The sequence below is a fragment of the Perognathus longimembris genome, chromosome 2, assembly GCF_023159225.1.
Source record: "Perognathus longimembris pacificus isolate PPM17 chromosome 2, ASM2315922v1, whole genome shotgun sequence".
Taxonomy (NCBI): Eukaryota; Metazoa; Chordata; class Mammalia; order Rodentia; family Heteromyidae; genus Perognathus; species Perognathus longimembris.
In genome coordinates, this window is record NC_063162.1 from 143,576,104 (window position 1) to 143,597,571 (window position 21,468).

Genomic DNA, 21,468 nt, shown 5'->3' on the forward strand with positions numbered 1-21,468 from the left:
CACACACACACACACAGAGCCCATCCAAGCAAAATGAACAAAGATACTGGTTTTATAATACAGGGAGGAGTCTCTGAGGCACCGACCATAACAATTTCTTTCTTTGAAAAAACCTGAGAGCCTATAACCATACGATTTCAGTTGGGAAACCTGCAGAGTCATTTCTTTGATATTAGAGACAAGGTTCTCAAGTCTAGTTCCTTTTTTTTCCCCATTCTGGGGCTTGAAATCAGGGCCTGAGCACTGTCCCTGGCTTCTTTTTGCTCAAGGCTAGCATTCTGCCACTTGAGCCACTTGGTCTTTTCTATATATGTGGTGCTGAGGAGTCGAACCAAGGACTTCATGTATACGAGGTGAGCCACTAGGCCATATTCCCATCCCCTAGTTCCTTTTCCTTTCTGAGGAAAAACTGTATTGTAATATAGTGTACCTGTGTCTCCCTCCCTCCCCCGTTCTTCCCTTTCCTCCCTTTCCTCCTCCATACCAAAATTCCTCCCTCCCTCCCCCTCCCTCCCCCTCCCTCCCTCCCTCCCTCCCTCCCTCCCTCCCTCCTTCCTTCCACATTCTTGCATTTGTTAAAGATTCTTATGGTTGCAGATAGCAGAATGTCACTAACTCTGGTCACAACAGAGAACTTTCTGGAAAGATTCTGAAGTGCCTACCCCCAGGATACTTGCCAGGAACAGATGGCAAACTGGAACTGAAAGTCAACAAGATACCACGAAATAGTGAAATAGTCGCTCTGTCCTTTGCTTCTGCTTATCTCATGTGTTTCTTCTTTCTTGGGGCCAACTGGGGTTTCATGCTCATTCGCCCAAAAGGCAGAGAAGGTGGCTACCAACAGCTTGTGACTTGCCTGTGTTCAGCCTCTGCCTGCTGGAGGAAAGCTCCTGTTTCCTTTGCCCCAGATCCAAATTCCCAGACTGGTGGCCCTAAGCCAACCAACCAGTCTGCAGAACCAACTAGATAATTTGTGAGGACCAAAACAAGATGGAAATGTGGGACCGTTTGTTCCAAAGGCAGGAGAAAGTGCCACTAGCGGCGCACACAACATGTTGGTCTCTTTTGACTCATGGCAGTTTTTATTTTTCTACCGGATGGCAGTTAAAGGAAAGACAAATCTAGATTTGAAATGATTTGCATCCATTTTCCATACGTTTTTTATAGAGTGCAAATCCAGTTCCCTCTATAAACTTCAGAGCACTTAGTTCCTGTGCAGAATCACTGAAAATGGTGCACTATTGGCCAGAAGAGACAAACACACACCAAAGTCATTAAAATGGGACAAAGAAAGGGACCCCCCCCCCGGAATCCCCAAGGGCTGGCCCTTCAGGTCTCCATGTGCCAGGGGGAGTTCACCACCACGGGAACCCAAGGACCCGACGGCCACGGACTCTGTAGAATCACTTCAATGAGGAGGCAGAGTGCAGGGAACTTGATGTTGGTGTCTCCGCTTCCCACGGCAGATTGAGACTTCCAGGAGCTTCGAGCCCTGGGCCATGATGCTCTATCTCCGATAGGCAGTCCTGCCATTACAGCATCCTCTGCCAGCCTGGGGCAGAGCTGGCAGCCTTCCCATCCAGCCCAACCCTTTGTGTCTCTGCCCCGTGTCCTCTGCTGGGGACAGATGGCAACTTTAGTCACAGGCTGGACCAGGGCACCCAGGGGGCACGCGAGCAGGCAGTTAAGGATTTAACTGGTAACTGTAACCCCTTCGTACATCACCTTGACAAATTAAATCTTTTAAAAAAATAATTGAACTGGAGGCAGCCAGAGAGAGACCATCCAGACTCCCAGCGCATGCGCCCATGTGCCCGTCTCCTTCCCTCCCCAAGCACAGACCCAAAGAGAAAGTCATCAGGAGTCTCAAGATGGCAGCCAGAGCATCCGCCCCTGGCACAGGGCCCTTCTCACTCCTCAGTGCCCACTGGCCCACCCAGGATGGAGGGTGGGGGGGGTACATGGGACCAAGGAGGAGCCTTCTGAAGGACCATTTCCCAGAGTGCACTGGGAAGACCAATCACTGTCCCTCGTTACACGAAAACGCGTCCTCTACCCTTCAAAGTCATGATGCGATTAACTGCACACACTTGGTGTAAACTGACTCGTGAACATGAATGGCTGCAGTGTCTCTAATGGCTACTCCCTCACAGATGAGCTGAAATATTCCCTGGGGTCTCTTAAGACTGTCACCAGAAATCTGGTTCCCCTGAACTTAATGGCAGCTTACAAATAATGGGATTGGGGTTGGAGAAGAAAGGAAATAAAGGTTTATTAATTTTACCAGGCAAAATGAGGGCTACTCAAGCTATTATCTCACAAACACTGTGTGTGTGTGTCTGTGTGTGTGTGTGTGTGTGTGTGTGTGTGTGTGTGTTGGAGGAGGGCATGGATTTCCAGATGTTCAAGCTGAGGCAATGGCTTCCAGATGCATGGTGGCCTTGGGTTTGATTATCTTCCAGTACGCTGGGGTTGTCTCCGAAATTGTGTTCCTTGCTGCCCCGTGGCATTAAGCTAAGAGAAGCGTGTGCCTGACCTGCAGTGGGGAAGACATTCTTGAAGCCCTCACACCAGGAATGGGAGGAGGGGAGGGAGAAGAAGAAGAGAGAAGGAAAGAGAGAGGGGGGAGGGAGGGAGGGGAGGGAAGGGGAGGGAAGGGAAGGAAAGGAAAGGAAGGAAGGGAGGAAAGAAAGAAGGAAGGAGGGAGGGAGGGAGGGGAGGAAAAAAGGAACTAAAAGTGTCTTTCACACTTAGGTAGCTGCAAGCCTCTTGGTGGTGCTGAGCTGCAGCCAGGATTACAGTTAGGTATCCACACCTGCTGCACCCCTTCTCCCGCCTCTCCTGCCTTCCCCTCCGTTTCCAATGGGTTCACTTGAAGATGCTGGCTGGTATAAGTCCCAGGTGCTTTATAGGCCTGTCCCTGAGGGCTGCCTCTTGATACTCTGGGTAGCAGGGGATGGGACAGAAAAAAGCCACTTCCCCCATTGGGGTTTCTTCTGGAATCATCTGATTGAAAATTGTTACCTGCCAAACACAAAAATCCATCTACTTCCGCTAGATGCTAGGGGTATTTGGGGGAACCGTGCCTTACAAAGCCTTACAGAAGGGCAGCAACCAGGCTTCCTGTGGCCCCGTCTGACCTCTCCTAACCACGGACACCCTCATCTTGTTCACAGCTCACACCAACAAGTGTGAGAGGTGGGAGGGCCTGGAGGGACAAAAAGTCACTCCGGTGGGAGTCACCAGGAAATGTCAGGGTTCTCCAACACCATTACCTTCCCCCCGCCCCCAGTCTAATCAAGGCTCTCTACTTTTTCCCAGTCTGTGGGTGAAAAATGGATCCTGGTTGTTTTAGTGTGTGTTTTTCCTCATGAGAACTTGCTCATTCCTTTGACAGCCTTGCTAGTAAGTAGTCTGTCTTTATCCTGGGTCTTTGGCAGTTTTGTTATGTCTGATCATTACAGCCTTTTCTCTTTGCTCTGTCACTATTCCACTCTTAACTTCACTGAGCACCAGTTCGTGCCCGCGCGGCAGATGAGCTTCGGTGTTCTTACTCGAGAGAGGGGAACCCATGCTCTCCTGATTTGCTGGGAGGGTTTAACGTTGGACGCATCATCAGCTCTCAATAAACATGGCTAGCTGGGTACCAGGAGCTCATCCCTAAAATCCTGGTTACTCAGGAGACTGAGATCTGACGATTGTGGTTCGAAGTCAGCCTGGGCAGGAAGATCTATGAGATTTATTTCTAATCAACCACCCAAAACCACAAGTGGAGCTATGGCTCAAGTGGCAGAGCACTAGCCTTGAGCAAAAAAAGACTTAAGAGACAGCACCTGAGTTCAGGCCCCAGTAGACACACACACACACACACACACACACACACACACACACAGCTTTTAAGTCATCCGTGTGGCTGCAAGAGTGGTTTCTATGTTACACTCATGGGCTCACAAGTGCTCAGCCGCTCTAGCTCACCTCCCGTAACACAAAGCAGGAGATTCAGCACAGCAGAACCTGTGAGATGCGAATCTGTTGCCATGGGTGTCTACTTCATCTTGGGGAGTTGTCACCTAAACATTCGCTATAGTCAGAATGGGATTCTAAAGTTCATTAAAAAAAAAAGATCAAGTGTACTGCAGGTCTGTCTGTCTAACCCTGCCACCTCCCTTGTGCCAACCTGCCTCAGCCAGATCCTGAGTACCGCGGCCTGCAGGAAGGCCTGCCCTACCTGGACATGGTGATCGCAGAGACCCTAAGGATGTACCCGCCAGCTTTCAGGTACGCCCAGTGCCCTACCTCCAATTTTGTTTCTAGAAGGTTTTGTTTTTTTTTTTCTACATCAACAGTGCTACAGCCTCTTTGTCTAGTAGGAGCTCAGAATGGGAAAATCAGATGAGGACATTTCTAGGGCTCATAGTCCAGGCTCCAGAGGTTAAAGGTCTTTCATAGGGAGGACTTGATTGAAAGGGAGCAGTGTCTGGGACATGCTGCTTTAGACTGGAGACTACAAGGCGAGCCTCTTGAAAGAGATCTTTACCTCGAGGAAGCAATTGATTGCCCCCATGAGAAAGTGGTTTGTCCAGATAAATTAGTTTGCTTTCATTACCTAAAGGCCACAGTGGGGTTATTTCTCGGTGTAGGGTATTGGCTTCCTGGATTGCTGGTCCAGATCCCTGGGGCAAAGCTGAACAAAGCCATTTGGGCTTTGAAGTTGAAGCAACGGAGCGTCTATGTGTTCCTCGGCAATGGGTGTTCACTGTTGGAAGTGTAGGAGGATGGGCTATTAGAACCTTCCAGAGGGGCTGGGAATATGGCCTAGTGGCAAGAGTGCTTGCCTCCTACACATGAAGCTCTTGGGTTTGATTCCCCAGCACCACATATATGGAAAACGGCCAGAAGGGGCGCTGTGGCTCAGGTAGCAGAGTGCTAGCCTTGAGCGGGAAGAAGCCAGGGATGGTGCTCAGGCCCTGAGTCCAAGGCCCAGGACTGGCCAAAAAAAAAAAAAAAAGAACCTTCCAGAAACTAAGATTGGCCATCCCAGACAGACTCAGAGCGCCTGAGTTCAGGAGCCACCTGAGGTCTCATGCCCCACCCTCAACTACCCAACAGGAAACACCAGCCCTGTGCTCAGCCCTTCATGTGGCTGGGCTAGGCAGACCCTACCTGACTGCTCGGCGGGGGGCTTAGGGTCCCATCACTGGGCCTAAGTTGTCTGTTGCAACGGGCCCCCTATCTTCCCAGCTTTCGCCCTACTCATGGCTCCATTCCATAAGACACGCAGTGGCAGCAAAGGCCAAGTAAGGTGCAGATTGCCCACACCCTTGATGGCGGTGGGGAGGGCTCTGTCGTGCAAAGGAGAGGACACAGGGCTCACCCCACACTCCGTGCCGGGCCTCCTGACACTGGCTCTACCTCTGTCCCCCACAGGTTCACACGAGAGGCTGCGCGGGACTGCCAAGTGCTGGGCCAGTCCATACCGGCAGGCGCCGTGCTGGAGATGGCCGTGGGCGCTCTGCACCATGACCCTGAGTACTGGCCACACCCCGAGGTCTTCAACCCTGAAAGGTGAGTGCTGCCCCTTTCAGGGGGGCCCCCAGAAGATGTGAGTGCATGGGGGAGTGATTCTGTGGGGGAGGCAGCAGCAAGAGGGCACAGAGTTGCCTTCAAACAAATGGTGCAGCGCTACAGGCAGATGCTCAGAAAGCATCACTTCTGAAGGCCACAGCCCGAAGGCTGAGATTCAGCGGTGCACGAGAGCAGCATCTTCCCCTCCTTCGTGTCAGGGGTAGATGGATTTCAAGTGTGCACTGGGAAGCAGCAAGCCCATCATTTCCATACAGTATAGTGGTATCAGCAAAAATTTCTCCACAAATCTAAATTCATGTCATCCACAGACCTGGATTCTCCCTTCCCTGCTGACTACGATTTGGCCCATTGTCTAATTTCAGTCCCTAAGCTTTGTGATGAAAAAACGTCTGAGTCACAGGGCTGGGGATGTGGTAGAGTGCTTGCCTAGTATGCACGAAGCCCTGGGTTCGATGCCTCAGCACCACATAAACAGAAAAGGCCGGAAGTGGTGCTGTGGCTCAAGAGGCAGAGTGCTAGTTTTGAGCAAAAAAGAAGCCAGGGACTGTGCTCAGGCCCTGAGTTCAAGCCCCAGGACTGGCAAGAAAAAGAGTCTGAGTCACCACACCCATTCTTCCCTTCTTTGGGATCTGCCAGGGGAAGCCAGGAGACCGTGGCTCTACTTTTAATGGCTCCTGCTGTACCCAGCCTGACTCTATAACTCAGTTGTGGGAATCCAAGAGCCTTGTGACCCAGGTAACACCCCACTGTCCAGCAGCTCCTGGAAATCCAGTGAAGATCAAAAAATCAGAAACAAGCTAGTTGCTAGGTGGCTTACACCCATAATCCTAGCTACTCTGAATACTGAGATCTAGAGGATGGCAGTTTGAGGCAAGCCTGGGCAGACAAGTCCACTAGACTCCATCTACAAAATAACTAGCAAAAAACAGGACTGGAGGCATCACTCAAGAGGTCAAGCACCAGTCAAAGCAAACTGAACCAATTCAAGGTCCTGTGTGGGGAAGACAGCAGGATGCCTAGGGAGGGCTATGAGTGGCAGTCACAGTCCAGGGACTTTACTGAGTAAGATGTCTGAGGCTGACAGGGGGGAGGTGGAGCCACTGCCAGGTCGGGACTGTGGCAAACAGCCTAGAGTCTCCGATGGCAGTCAACTCAGGCCAGTGGGAGGGAGGGAGGGAGGGAGGGAGGGAGGGAGGGAGGGAGGGAGGGAGGGAGGGAGGGAAGAGAAAGAAGGGAAGAAGGCTGAAAGAAGAAAGAAAGAGAGGGGGAGAGGAAGGGAAGTGGGGATGGAGGGTGGGAACGAGGGGGGGAAGAGGGCATACTTACACCCCAGCTGGCTCTTTGAATCCATCAGTACCCTGAGGGCTAGCCAGAACAGAGGAAGTAAGGACTGGAGCTCAGGACTTAGCTTCTGTTGCCAGCACCTTGGGGACCATAGCATGTTTAGGATTGGGCAGGCCTGGCACCAGTTACGTTGTGCTTGGAGGAAAGAGGTCTTAGTGGAAGGAGACCTCAGATGGATGGGAACAGATGTTCGGGGATCACGTGTGACCTTCCCACAACCCTCAGGTTCAGCACAGAGGCCCGGCGGCAGCGGCAGCCCTTCACATACCTGCCCTTTGGAGCTGGGCCCCGGAGCTGCCTTGGGGTGCGGCTGGGGCTGCTGGTGACCAAGCTGACACTGTTCCACGTCCTGAGCCGGTTCCGCTTCGAAGCCTGCCCTGAAACTCAGGTGAGGGCAGGGCTCCAGGTGGGGTCACCCTAGCTTGTCTGGAAGTGTATATGCTGCCGCCAGTTCCTTAATCTCCCTGGGCCTCAGTTTCTCCACCTGTCAAAGGGGGCGATGAACACAATACTCTCCTCTTCCTGTCACATCAGGGTAAATGAGTTCATTCTGGGCTTGTCATAACACACATGCGCCCCCACGGAGACCGCTGTTTATGCACAGGGCTGGCTCCTGGCTTGCTATAGCGCATTCCCTTAAGCCAACAGGAGCCCAGTGCATGCAGTTGTGACTCCTGCTAGGCTTTGGTGGGGGGGTGGGGGGGTGGGGCTTGCCCTGCAGAGCCTGGGAATCATCCCCTGGCTCCTCCAGACTCCTCACTCAGCCACTGTGCTCTCCTAAAATGTCCCCCACTTTCCCAGCCCTGCCTCCCCCTCATACCACACACTCCCGGTCCAGAGAAGTGAGCTAAGGAGGTTTTATTATTCTATTCATTCTTCCGATGAGGAACTAAGGTTCAGAGAGGTGAGGTCACCCAGTGGTGTGACAGATACAATGTGACCGACTCTGCAAGGGCAGGGAACAGCCGTGTACCCACTGTGACTCCCCAGCACGCAGCTCCGTGTCATACACGGAGTGACAGGCACTCACTTCTTCCTTCAACAAGTGGTAAAGAACAGATGGATGAACAGCCGCCGGGACAAGACGCTGCGCTTCACAGCGAGCTCCTGCTCCCAGCTCCCCGCGACCCACCCACCCCCCCCCCCCGGCTCCTGACAGGCCGGCTCCTCTCTGCAATGTCCACGGGCCCCCGCAATCTAAGCACAGCCCTCTGTGCTTCTATGTCCCAGATAAGGGCAGAATGACATAAAGGGTAATTCTACATTCCAGGGCTGCCAGTGCCTCTGACAAGGAAAGTTAAGACAGGCTGCAGTCCTGGAGGAAGGCGTTTGGCTGGCAAACTACAGAGTAAATATCCACAAAGGTCTGATAGGGCAGTAGTAAGGAAGCCACAGCAAGAAAGGAGAGGGAAAGGACAGAGAAATGATGAAGGACACAGAGAGGGGACAGGGCATCTGACCACTTCAGTAGTCCAGGGGAAAATACTTCTTCTGAGGACTTCTCAGATCCAAAGGTCCAGTCCAGTGTTCAAAAAATGTTGCTAGCTGTGTGTTGGTGGCTCACACCTGTAATCCTAGCTACTCAGGAGGCTGAGAACTGAGTATTCCAACTGAAAGCTAATTTAAGCAGAAAAATCTGTGAGACTCGCATCTCTAAATAACCATCATGATGAAAAGCCAAGAATGGAGCGTGGGACACGGTATTGTTTTGCACTCACTGTAAGGGGAAGCTGGCTTCCTGAGTAAACTTGTGATGTCCCTTCAAAGTCTCCAGACCATCATGGCCTCTGTCTTTGAAGTGAGACCCAAGGAAGCTTTTGGAGTGTATGAGAGGCTGGACCAGCTTGGAATAGCCTGAAGAAAGGGCAATGAACTTGGGAGGAAAGATGGATGTCTCCTCATCCTGCGACTTTGGCCTCCTGAACTTGTTTCTTCAAGTCAGATGATACTCTTGGGGCAGATAAATGCAGGGCCAGGCATGTCACTGTGCTATTTTGTTCAGGAGAGGGAAGGAGGTGTTCCTTCTGTTCACCACAAGCTACCAGGGACCATGTCAGCCTACAAGGGGCAGCTTGGCTGGCTTCTCAGGAACTGGTCCAGTTGAGAGGTGATTCTGCCCACCCAACCCTCAACTCATAGCCAGGTTTCCCCAGCTGCTTCAGGCCCACTGGGACAGTTTTCCTATCGATATGGTTAACTAGGTTAACTATGGTTAACTAGAACTTCCACTTCCTGTTTTAGGTACCACTGCAGCTAGAATCCAAATCTGCCCTAAGTCCAAAAAATGGAGTCTTCATCAAGATTGTGTCCCGCTGATGTGAATCGTCTTGGGGAAGGATGGAGTATCATTTAATGACACCTACAAATCGGAGTTATGAGGGCTCCCCTACATTCAAAGAAAACCTTCCTATAGAGATGTAGATGTTTAAAGAAATGACGGTGCCTGTCATGTAAGCATAGAGAGGTTATTTACCTAACTGATCCTAAATGCTTAATAAATGTTTGTTGTACTTGGTTTTGACATTGTCAGTAGGGTCCCAACCACTATCTGAGTGAAGGATTGTGAAATAAGTTTTGGCAAAATGACTGCAAACATGTTGTTTGTTTTGTGCTGGTTCCACCGGCCCTTGGATCGAGAGCCTTGGATGCTGTCCTTAGCTAAGCTTTTCTTTTTCTGCTACCACTTTTTCTTTTTCCCATTAAAACCACAGCTCCACTTCCAGCTTTTTAGTGATTAATTGGAGATAAGAGTCTCACAGACTTTCCTGCCCAGGGCTGGCTTTGAATTACCATGTTCAGATCTCAGCCTCCTGAGTAGCTAGGATTACAAATGTGAGCCACTGTCACCTGGTGAGAACATGATTTTTCTTTTAAATTTTTTGATTATGTGGTACCGAGAAACCCAGAGCCTCATGCATGCTAGGCAAGCACTGTACCACTAAGCCATATTCCTAGCCTTAGAACATAACATGATGTCTTAAAAGAAATCCTGGCTTCTACATGGAGAATTCTAGAGCATGGGGACACACCCACATTGCATGAGAGTGTCCTGATGGCAGCAGCAAGGGGCATTTCAGCTTCTTGTGCACATTCAATCAATGAAGTGACTCCCAAGTATATAATTGTGCTTTGGTTGTCTCTGCAGGGATCAGACCAATTTTGGAGTAAGTTAATGGTACGGGCTGAAATGTCCTTTCTGTTGTTGTTAAAGTGTATCAAATATTTTCTTCATTTTGATCAAGGAAATCAAACTATAGAATTGAGTTTTAGTACAAGTAGTGATTATGTTGCCAAGGTCATGTCTATGAAAGCACTTGCTGGCTAGATCAGAGATCTTCTCCCTGCAGCTGTATCTTTGCTGCTGGTCTTTTCATCACCCTGTACGTCAGAACTTATAAACAGGACTCTGACCAAGTACAACATTCCCTTCCTCTATTTGACATTTGAGCAGGTTCAAGGCGCGGAATACCATAGAGAAAAACTTAAGAGTCGTCCCTCATGTAACACCTAGGTGCTGACAACCATCTTTAATCTTTAGAAAGCCCAGGTCACTTTCAGGGGAACTCTTGGGACTGGCCAAAAAAAAAAAAAATTAAAAAAAAAATACTCCTCCTCCACCACCAGCTACCAAGTGATCTGTGGCTGGTATATGAGGCGAGCACTCTTGCCACTAGGCCATATTCCCAGCCCTGGAGGAGTATTCTTAATAGGGGACTTGAATGCTCAGTTGGTTTCATCTTCAGGCTGAAGTTCTGCAGGATGGTGAAAGTCTGGGGGGACAGGCAAAGCAATAAAGGAGACAGATAGGTCCTAGAAATGTCTGTTTTCCCCTAGATCACAGCTCTAAGACCCAAGCCAGGCATCAAGACAGTCCACAGGGTTTGAACTCAGGGCTTTGGCACTTGCCAACTGGGTGCTCTCTGCTTGAACCACATCCTCAGCCCTGTGGACTGTCTTGATGCCTGGCTCGCCTCGTATACATGAAGCCCTGGGTTCGATTCCCCAGCACCACATATATAGAAAATGGCCAGAAGTGGCGCTGTGGCTCAAGTGGCAGAGTGCTAGCCTTGAGTAAAAAGAAGCCAGGGACAGTGCTCAGGCCCTGAGTCCAAGCCCAGGACTGGCCAAAAAAAAAAAAAGAATACTCCTCCATCACCAGCTACCAAGTGATCTGTGGCTGGTCCAGCCCCTCAGTGCCATGGAGCCTGCCTTGTCTTCAGTGTACAGGTGGTCACATCTTCACAGACAGTGAATGTGCAGAACTGCTCAACTCCCAGCCTTCCACTGTGTGAAGTCCTACTTAGACACCATTGTTCACACCCCAATGCCAACAATCCCAGGGCAGGAAATGGCAGGAAGTACACTAGTGGGATCCTTCACAAAGTCTACCCCTCTCTCCCAAAAGGGTCTTCATGAACACTTCTGGTCAGCAATATCTATACACTTCTGTCCTAGGTCCCACGTCTTTGGCACCAGACATCTTGGGAACTATAGGAGTCTGGTTCCTTCATCAAATGTCCCTTTCAACCTTCCCACATGTATCCAGATCCTCTTCCAATGTTGCCAGTCCAACTAGTTGTTCTTCCTAACTAGCTTTCTCAAAGGTCACCAAATCCAATGACCTCTTCAGTCTTTATAGCACACTTGGCTTTTCTGGAACATACAGCCATCTCCCACCCTATTGGTATGGATACAAACATGTATTCTGCAAATTATACAAAACCCAAGATCATGTGACTGTATCAGGAGGACCCCTTCCATCCACACCCACATGAGCATCCTGCTTTTCACTGCTCCCTCAGCCAGAAAGCAAAGGAGTGAAGGAGCTGTACATTTGTATTGAAGTTTTCCAGCAAGCACTTAATCGAATGGGCCTCCCAGGCCCCCCTACCACTGTAGAGGGACCCATGACTCAATCAAAAGCCTTGAAAGAACTTGCAGGTTAACAGGCTGTGAGGAACCATACCATATGCATAGGTACACATGTAAGGCCCTGCGAGTGGGTATGGTTGCATTATTTGTTTTTCTGACCATTGAACTTGGCTTTCTTCTAGTGTGAGCAATTATGCTGCCCTGTGTAAGGTTTCAGCTTCCTCCTAAAATAGAAGATTACAGTGAAACTTCCTTAGAGCTGAACTCCACAGGATGAACCAAGTACACATTCCTTTAGGAGGGAAACAGCCTCTCTTGTCAACTAGACCAGAACCAGCCAGCACCAAGGGGGAAAATACCAAATATTGGCATGTTTCAAATCCAGTACATTCTCCATGTTCATCATGTCCAATGGTGAATCTGGATTTTGTAGGGACAAAACTTTATTGGGGGGTGAGGGGGAGAAGGAAAGAATATAAACATGTATTCTGCAAATTATACCAAAACCCAAGTTCATGTGACTATATTGTGAGGACCCCTCAGTTCATGCAGGAGACCCAGCTAGTGAGGCCAAAACCTTCAGATTCACACAGTCTTCCTAAGGCTAGTGACATTAACTGTTATATCCCTGCTCTAGTCTGAGTGTTTCTTCCACAAATTCATGTTAAATCCTCACCCCTATGGTGTTATCATTAGGAAACGATTAGGTCCTGCAGCCCATGAATGTTATTAGTGCCTTTATAAAGGCTTGAGAGACACCCTTCTATCATGCAGTTATAGTGAGAAGATAGCCTTGTGTGAGGAATGAACCTCAATAGACACCAAATCTACAGACATCTTGATCTTGGACTTCCCAGCCTCCAGACTTAGAATAAACATCTGCTATTCATAAGCACAACACTCAAAAAGGTGCCTTATACCTAGCGAGTACTCAATAAATAGACTGAAAAATGAGCTCCACTCTCTATCCACTTCAGATAATATTCTTTTATTTCCATATTCTTGCATGACATTTGCAGCACAGGTATTTGATGTTATGCAGACATAAAACTCACACTTTGAGGATGTTCAGAGTGTTTAAATGATTGGCACTTACAGGTAAGTTAGGAGCTGCTAGGGGCACACAACCACATCTCTTGCCAGGAGGCCTACGCTTCCTCTGCATGGCTGCTTATGCTCACCAGAACAGGAGAAAGACAGCAGAAACTTATTGATGCCATAGTAGCCCCTTGTTTTGACAGCATGACACAGATCAATCATTCCAGAACCAAGAAGAAGCCACCAAGAGCAGCCTAGGTTAGTGCCGAAGGAGGCAAAAAGTGGTGGTGCGTCCTTAAGCCTGCTCTGGGTATCCTCCCCTGGTAGCTACTGTGCCACTCTGACAAAATGCAAACAGTGAGTATAAAATCCTTCCAAAACAGAATCACTGTAGAGAAAAAAATCTTAAATTAAAATCCATAAAATAATGTTTAGAAACTTTGTGCCTGGTGCCAATAACATACAAAGTCAGCAGAAGAGGAGAAAATACAATGCTAACACATTAAAAAGCAAACATGGGCTCATCTACAATCACTACTAGTGAAACTACTAGCAAGTCCAAAAGCTACCTGAAAGTTAAAAACATTACTAACAAGGATTAAGAATGCAACTTCATTTTAAAAAAATCCTATATTAAACAACCGTTCATTAAAAGTTTTGCTAAAAATAATTTTTAAAAATCCCAAAAGGCTCTCCCAAGGCAGACGAGTAGGAAAGGCCCAAGGCAATGGCTACTTACTACCGGCTGCTGAACAAGGAGCCCAAGGCAACCAGGATAGAGGAGCCAGAGGGGGGCTTATAGGAGGTAGAGTACTCGATGAGGTACTCAGGGTAGATCTGGTGCTTCTCGAAGACCACAAAGATCGACGGGTCAGACATGCTATTCACACAGCTGTCATAGAAGGCATTGCTCTGGCCTTCCTTGGCTGGAGGGCGGACGAAGGCAGCATTGCCTCTGACATAGTTGCCCACGAGCACCCGGGCCAGGAACATGGTGTAGGTGTTAGTGTCAGACTTGCTGTAGTGGTGGGAATAGGCAGAATCTCTGGCAAAGTAGCTCCCTGAAATGACACACAGGGGCTCTACTGGCACCAGGAAGACAGCTCAGCAGCCAAGAAGGGGAGAGGTTAACTGGTTGGTGTCTTTGGCTTTTTGTCTACTTAATCTCCCTCCTCCACCTCCTCCCAGTTCTCCAACTTTCCCATATAAACAGACACACATCAAATCATCAATACGTTTCCACATGTCTGGATGTCAGAGGGATCACCCAGCCTCCCTAAGGGTCTCTAAAGAATGTTACTATTAGATTCTGAACCTTGGTTTCCTCAGATGTAAGATAGGGCTGTTCCACCCAACTTCAGGGCTGCTATGGAAAGCCACTCTGAAGACACCATCAGACCAATATACAGAACCGCCACTTTGTCAAATGGGAGTCTTAATGAGACGCTGTCACCTCTATGTTAGGGTTCACAAATTTGCCAGGCTCTGGTCCATCCTGACCCCACAACCATTAGCGTATCAGACTTATTTCATAGATAATTGATGTAACTGGCATTAGAATTACAGATTAAACTTGGTAGCCATGCTTAGAAGGGCACTGTATTTGCCAAAACATGCAAGTGACCCAAAAAATCATTGTAAAAATATGGCCAAACATTAAAACCAATATATGTACCTCCAATTTATGCAGAAATAACACATGCAAATAACTCAAAATAAATCAATAGTTAAAAATGTAGCCAAATAATATGTGTACCTCCAATTTATGGAGGAGTAATACATGATATTCTTGCAATTTTCCCATGAGTTTGAATCTACCCCAGTTTTAAAAGTTTAAAAATAACTAAAATAACAAGTTTAATAACTAAGAAAAATACTCAGCCAGGTACCAGTGGCTCATACCTATAATCCTAGCTACTCAGGAAGCTAAGATCTGAGAATCACAGTTCAAAGCCAACCTGAGTGGGAAAGTCTGTGAGGCTCTTATTTCCAATAAACTACTCAGAAATGGTGCTGTGGCTCAAGTAGTAGAGCACTTGCCTTGAGCACAAAGAGGCTCAGGTATAGCACACAGACCCTGAGTTCAAGCTCCAGGATCAGGAAAACAAACAAAACCACTCAGATAACTCACAATAGCTGGAATAATGTTTACAAGAACTTATCTAAGGTTTTCCAGTTTCTGTGTCTAAAGACACCACATAGGCACAAGTCAGAGGACCTACTGGGATTAAAAAAGTGTCTCCTTTCTCCTGACTACCACTATCCTCCAAGGGCCTCCACTCCACTGGGAAACAATGTCCCAGGACTGCCCTGTCACCCGGAGTTGAGCTCCTTGCAATACACAGCTGGATACTGCTGGGACATCTCCACAGAGGATCACTAGAAGACTAAGAAGCCACTTCCTACTGGCTGAACAAGCCTAACAGCATAAACTATCTCTGCATCTCTCCCCACTGCCTTCTTCTGTGAGACTGTTTTCCAAGGGTTTGCCAATCAATCACTGCTAGAGGCTGCCCTTGCCTTCCTTACCCTTGCCATAGGAAGTACCATGAAGACCACAGACTCGCCAGTCGAAGTTTTGCTGGCAGATGGCATCCACAAAGTTGGCACTGGTGCCATGAAACAGCTGCCTCTCGTCTACCTCCTTCCCCTCATTTCGCTTCTGCATTTGTCCTTTTTGCCTAGAATGACAGAGGATATATGTTGAAAACAATGTGTGCTGGCCACCAAGTAGAGCTGAACTCACAAAAACATGTTTTTCCCAAAACAAAAAACCAATAACAGAAGCATTATATGAGCAAAAGACGAGCATCATGGGCCCAGAAGCTCCAGCTATAAGCCAGGGAATGAGAAAGAAGGTGGAGCAGGGCCTGGGAGAAGTGCAGATAGAAATCAGGCGCCAAATCCTTCCTCTATACTGCTCCTAAATGGAGCTAGAACCTGGGAAGCTGCAAAATAGAGGAAAAGTCACAAGACTACAGGTCCATGAGGGCCCAGCCTCTTTCCTTTAATGTAACCAACTACGTCAGTAAAAAAGGACATTTCACGGGGCTAGGGATATGGCCTAGTGGCGAGAGAGCTTGCCTCGTATACATGAGGCCCTGGGTTCGATTCCCCAGCACCACATATACAGAAAATGGCCAGAAGTGGCGCTGTGGCTCAAGTGGCAGAGGGCTAGCCTTGAGCAAAAAGGAAGCCAGGGACAGTGCTCAGGCCCTGAGTCCAAGGCCCAGGACTGGCCAAAAAAAAAAGGACATTTCACAAAAACCATGTGGGAACAGGTCAAGAATGGGGCTGGCAGGGCTACTAGTCACGGCAGGAATGAGATCTAAGCTGGGAAATTTCAGGACTTTGCCACCACATGATCCAAAGGATGATGGGGAAGGAGAGGGGAAGGAGATCAGATATACCATCGCACTAGGTGATCAATGCTGATGTTTCAAATTGTCCAAGAGGCCTAGGGCATTTCGATAAGTAGCTAACAGGGTAAGGGACACAGCCACCAGCCCATCAAGAAGCAGCCCCTACACACCACTGGTAGACTTCCCACAGGGCCAGGTTCTGAATTCGCTCAATCTTCTGAACAAAGTAGAAAGGTAATGTACGTATGAACAGATTCCAGACCTTACGATACTCTTCTGAGGAAGAATTGAGGGTGATCCTCTGCAAGGAGAAAATAGTTTTCATATGTTATTGGCAAAATGCAGTCTATATTTGAATCACTTGTCAAGGTGGCTTAGAACTGCTAGAATTGCAGAAGCAAAAATCCAGAGCATGATGACCACATTTCTCTTCCTTGTCCAGTCATCCCAAAACACAAGTGATACCTAAGCCAGACATCATGGATGTCCATGGGATGTGTTCAAAAGTGTCTTAACTTCTCTAGCCCTTTACACATGCTGCCTTGTACTGCTGGTAACTGTGGGGAGTGCTTTGTACAAGCTCAGTAAGAGAGTCTTCCCAGGACAGGACTCATCATGTTGGAAAAGCCTGTCTGTATAGTTCTTGGCAGATGACCAGATGTTAAATATCTGCTGAAGTGCGCCATGTAGATGAGACAGTAGTCATGATGATGCTCCACTATGTTCAGCAAAGCTCTCATTAGAGAATAGGTCCCAACTGAGCTGCTGAATTGTCAATTCTCCTGTCTTATGCTTCTAATGCTTTCCCCTCACCACATGCAAACCTTTTCTCATTCTTTTTTCTTAGTAGAACTGAACTATCTATATCTAGCTAAGCTTAGCTCAGAAGCCCCTTATTTCCTCCCTTCCTAGCAATTTTATAGCTTATCCTCCTCTCCTCATACTACATGTTCTTCTCTCAAAGATAGAGCCATCTTCTGGGTAAATCATGTAGCCTTAAAGCTCCAAAGCCATGCAAAAGGAAAAAGCAACTGTCTACATTAATCTGTCCATACCTACTCATCTCTACAGAACCTCTATCTAGCCCCAGGCAACACTGAGTTTCATACCTTATAGCCTGGGTCTGGCAGAGCTGTTGGGTCCCAATAGTCTGGGATGGACTTCGGGCCTTGAAACTTGACAGTGCTACAAATAGCAAACAAAACCACTTAGACATAAACCTTTAGACATAAACAAATCTGCCATAGTTGGTCTCTACTAGCTGACAGTAGTCTTGAGTCTCAGCGAAGCATATTTTAAAAGCAACCAGAAGGTAAAAAGAAGCTCATAAACACAATATCCATAGTGTAAGAGTGTTTTTATCTCTGCCTATGTAGCCAAACCCCAAACCCTTATTATGAGACATTCACTATGCACCCATGTCCTACTTCCACACAGAAGAGCATGGGTACAGCAGCTTCACAGGTCATAGCCCTTATCCACAGTTTTGAAAAAGTGCCCAAAAAAGGATTTTGAAAGCTTCAATCATATGTAATTGACATATAAAAACATTTTTCAAAAACACAAAACTGAAACCAAAACCTTCTTGGCAACAGAAACTTGATAAGAGGCTACTGTAGTCTGTATTTATCCTTCTAAAAGGGAAAGTACAAACTTTTCTACAGTAATACTCACGAGCCAATTTACAGGGTATTATGTAATACAGTAATTTAAAAATAAAAATAAACTGACAAACAAAAGGCATAAGGCCCAAAGAGTTTAAGAACAGCACTGTGAGACTGTAATTCCTAATTATTCCCCTTAAGTTTCAGAATGCCCTCCTGTTCCTACATAGATCTACCTTCTTAGGGCTGGGGATATGGCCTAGTGGCAAGAGTGCTTGCCTCATATACGTGAGGCCCTGGGTTCGGTTCCCCAGCACCACATATACAGAAAATGGCCAGAAGTGGCACTGTGGCTCAAGTGGCAGAGTGTTAGCCTTGAGCAAGAAGGTGCCAGGGACAGTGCTCAGGCCCTGAGTCCAAGCCCCAGGACTGGCCAAAAAAAAAAAAAAAAAAAGATCTACCTTCTGCTTCTGCTAGCATGAGACATGTAGCTCCATTCTAAGCTCAAAGAACTCCCACAAATAACCTTCCTAAGAAAGTAGCACAGTTTAAAAATAACAGAAGAGGGGCTAGGAATATGGCCTAGTGGTAGAGTGCTTGCCTCACATACATGATGCCCCAGGTTCAATTCTTCAGCACCACATATATAGAAAAAGCCAGAAGTGGCGCATGGCTCAAATGGCAGAGTGCTAGCCTTGAGCAAAAAGAAGCCAAGGACAATGCTCAGGCCCTGAGTTCAAGCCCCAGGACTGGCCAACATAGTAATAATAATCATAATAATTATTATATAATTATACATTATACATTATTATGATTATTATTACTACTGAGGAAGGTTGTACCAGCAAATAATCAGCCAGGACAAACCCACAAAGATAACAGACAGTTAAAGTAAGTTATTCTTCCTATTTTTAAATAAAGGGCAAATTTTTTAAAACTATTTTTCAAAAAAGACCTGTAAGATGTAAAAAAGAACCAAATAGAACTTCTAGAAATGTCAAGTCAAATCCTTGATAGTAAGAGCTCAAGGGATAAGGCAATTATCAGATCAGTCCATCTGACAACAGAACTGAGCTGAAAGGTAAGTGAAATACAAGCACTCACAAGATGGTTTGCAGGCCTTGAAGTGTGGCTCAAGTGATCGAACACCTGTCTAGCAAGTGTGGGACCCTGAGTTCAAACCCTAGTAATACTGCTAAAAATAAATAAATAAAACAGAAGATGACTTAGAGCAAGACAGACAGAGGAAATGGTGAGGAAGGAGCTACATGGAAAACAGAATGAGAAAGCCTTGCTGGAATCTATCTGGGACCTAACCAAAGGAAGCTCCAGAAGGGAGGGAAGAGTAGACTGGGTAGGACACACTAACCTTAGGCAGAATACATAGAAACAACATCTAGACACATCATAGTCAAGTATGTAGCTCTAAGAGCCCTTAAAATTAGCCAGAGGGAAAAAAGAACAATTATAGTGAAAACAATGCCAGTTACATCAATAGCCAATTTCTCAAAAGCAACAAGACAGTGGAGTGGTATCTTTAGTGTTCCGAGATCAAGTAACTACAACCTATATCCAATGAAAAATACCTCTCAAAATTAATAAGACAAACTAAAAAAAGAGTTTCTAACAAAGCTTTAAAATATGAGTAACTTTAGTGGAACATTTACAGTATAAAATAATAGCACTTCTCAAAGCAAAGTTAAAACTGCCCAGAAAAAGGTGAACAGAAGAGTATGCATAGGTCCTTCTATTAGCTGTTATGTAGAATAAATCATTGTCTTTTCCCTCCTAAGTAAAAAGCCTATGTATTTTCTAGCACAGCTTTAAAAAAACAGTAAAAGTGTGCAACTTCCAAACAAGTAGAGGCTTTAAAAAAAAGGTTAAAAAATCCAAAAAAAAAAGGAAAGAAAAATAAAGATCCCATGAATAAAATATTTTTAAGGATTAAACAAGATATATGAGGTGTATTAAAAATGCTGTTTTTTTAAAAAAAGGAAAATAGAAAAGAAATTATACCACTGACTATTACACAGCCATAAGGAAATATGAAATGTTACAGTCAGGAAAACAGATGGAAGTGGAAATCAAAGAATCATAAAGTTGAGGGAAACAAGTCAAATACAAAAAGCCAAATGTCATGTTTTCAATCATTTAAGCAAACTAGATCTACACAGACACATACACACACACCACATTCAGGGATATGACCATTCTTTTTGAAAATATTTACATATAGACAGTCAAAATATATTCCTAATTTTAAAAATTTGTTCTTTTGAGATGATAACTTATCAACCAAGGAATCTTTAAAAGGCAAGGTTGTTTTTAAATGACACAATAACTAAAGCTATTGTTATTCTTGTCAGATCTGCTCTATTTCTGTGAATTTGTACTGCTCACTTCCCTTACCACAATTCATCACAACTAACTCTCTGTACTCTATATTTATTTGCCTCATCTCTCTCTCCTCTCTCTCTTTTTCTCTCTCTCTCCTTTAGCACTGGATGTAGTCAAGAATTATAACTTAAACAGAGACATTCAAACTTTGCTGTCGAAGAATAGAGAGAGAAGCAAAGTGATTGATTTGAATTTTGTCAATTTATAGACACAAAATAATGTCTCAAAAAGAAAATGAAACTGAGACAGAGTGAGGGAAGGGGTGACATTGTCCAAAAAGAAATGTACTCTTTACCTTACTTATGTAACTGTGACCCCTTGGTAAATCACTTTTATAATAACAATACATTTTTAATGCTGTTTAAAAATGTGATACTAGGGCTGGGAAGGTGGCTTAGTAGTAGAGTTCTTGCCTAGCATGCATGAAGCCCTTGGTTCAACTCTTCAATACAGCATAAACAGAAAAAGCCAGAAGTGGCACTGTGGCTCAAATGGCAGAGTACTAGCCTTGAGCAAAAGAAGCTCAGGGACAAGGTCCAGACCATAAGTTCAAGCCCCAGGACTGGAAAAAAAAGTGATACTGAATGATGTTCCTAAAAACTAGGGATGTAGCTCAGTGATAGAGTGCTTGCCTAGCATGCTCAAGGCCCTGGATTCAGTCTCTAAGCTCTGCAGGAAAAAAAAATAACATTAGGGTGTTGAAACTTCACAATATAGCCACAGAAACTGTTAAATAGAAAAGTGCTCCTGAAAGAGATTCACCAAGAAGTGCCCACTGGTCATGGAGGCAAAATAGCCTTTCTTGCTGGAGTACACAGCATTAAACCCACAGATAGATAGATCCTAAGTCAATCATACCTTTGTCTATATTTGACCAAAATACTCACTGTACTTTTCCTTCCAGTCTCTCTTCTTCCCTCCCTCCTTCCTCCTTTCCCACCTTCTTTGTATCCCTCATGTGCTGAGGATCAAACCCAGGGTTTGCACATGCCACGTATTTAGTCAACCACACTAAGCTATATCCTCAGCCCAATCAGTTTTAATTCTGACATTTGGCATCTACTTGTGTCCCCAGGAGAACTAAGTTAGAATAATGATACAAAAGGTTCAGTCTCAGAAAGAAGACAGCCAAAAAGACTTTTCCAAACTTTACCTAATATATGCTCTAGATAGGGAAATAATATTTTAAAGTCTTTGACCTGAATAAGGGCCATAATCAACCAAAACTCTAACTCCAGAAGCAATGAGAAAGAGACTAATCCATC

At 46.2% G+C, this 21,468-nt stretch overlaps 2 protein-coding genes across 2 annotated transcripts in view; one reads left to right on the top strand and one right to left on the bottom strand.

Moving 5' to 3' along the window:
- Positions 1-9,451, top strand: part of Tbxas1 (thromboxane A synthase 1) — a 136,148-nt gene extending 126,697 nt beyond the window's left edge. Inside the window, exons 10-13 of the mRNA XM_048340327.1 lie at positions 4,187-4,278; positions 5,428-5,565; positions 7,156-7,318; positions 9,172-9,451. Of these exons, the coding sequence (XP_048196284.1) occupies positions 4,187-4,278; positions 5,428-5,565; positions 7,156-7,318; positions 9,172-9,246 (468 nt within the window). The 3' untranslated portion in view covers positions 9,247-9,451. The remainder of the gene's footprint in view (positions 1-4,186; positions 4,279-5,427; positions 5,566-7,155; positions 7,319-9,171) is intronic.
- A 3,323-nt stretch (positions 9,452-12,774) lies between these two features.
- The window catches only part of Parp12 (poly(ADP-ribose) polymerase family member 12), a 35,714-nt gene continuing 27,020 nt past the window's right edge, over positions 12,775-21,468 (bottom strand). Inside the window, exons 9-12 of the mRNA XM_048340326.1 lie at positions 17,312-17,387; positions 16,373-16,503; positions 15,370-15,521; positions 12,775-13,901 (exon numbers count right to left, since the gene is read on the bottom strand). Coding sequence (XP_048196283.1) covers positions 13,579-13,901; positions 15,370-15,521; positions 16,373-16,503; positions 17,312-17,387 — 682 coding nt within the window. The 3' untranslated portion in view covers positions 12,775-13,578. The remainder of the gene's footprint in view (positions 13,902-15,369; positions 15,522-16,372; positions 16,504-17,311; positions 17,388-21,468) is intronic.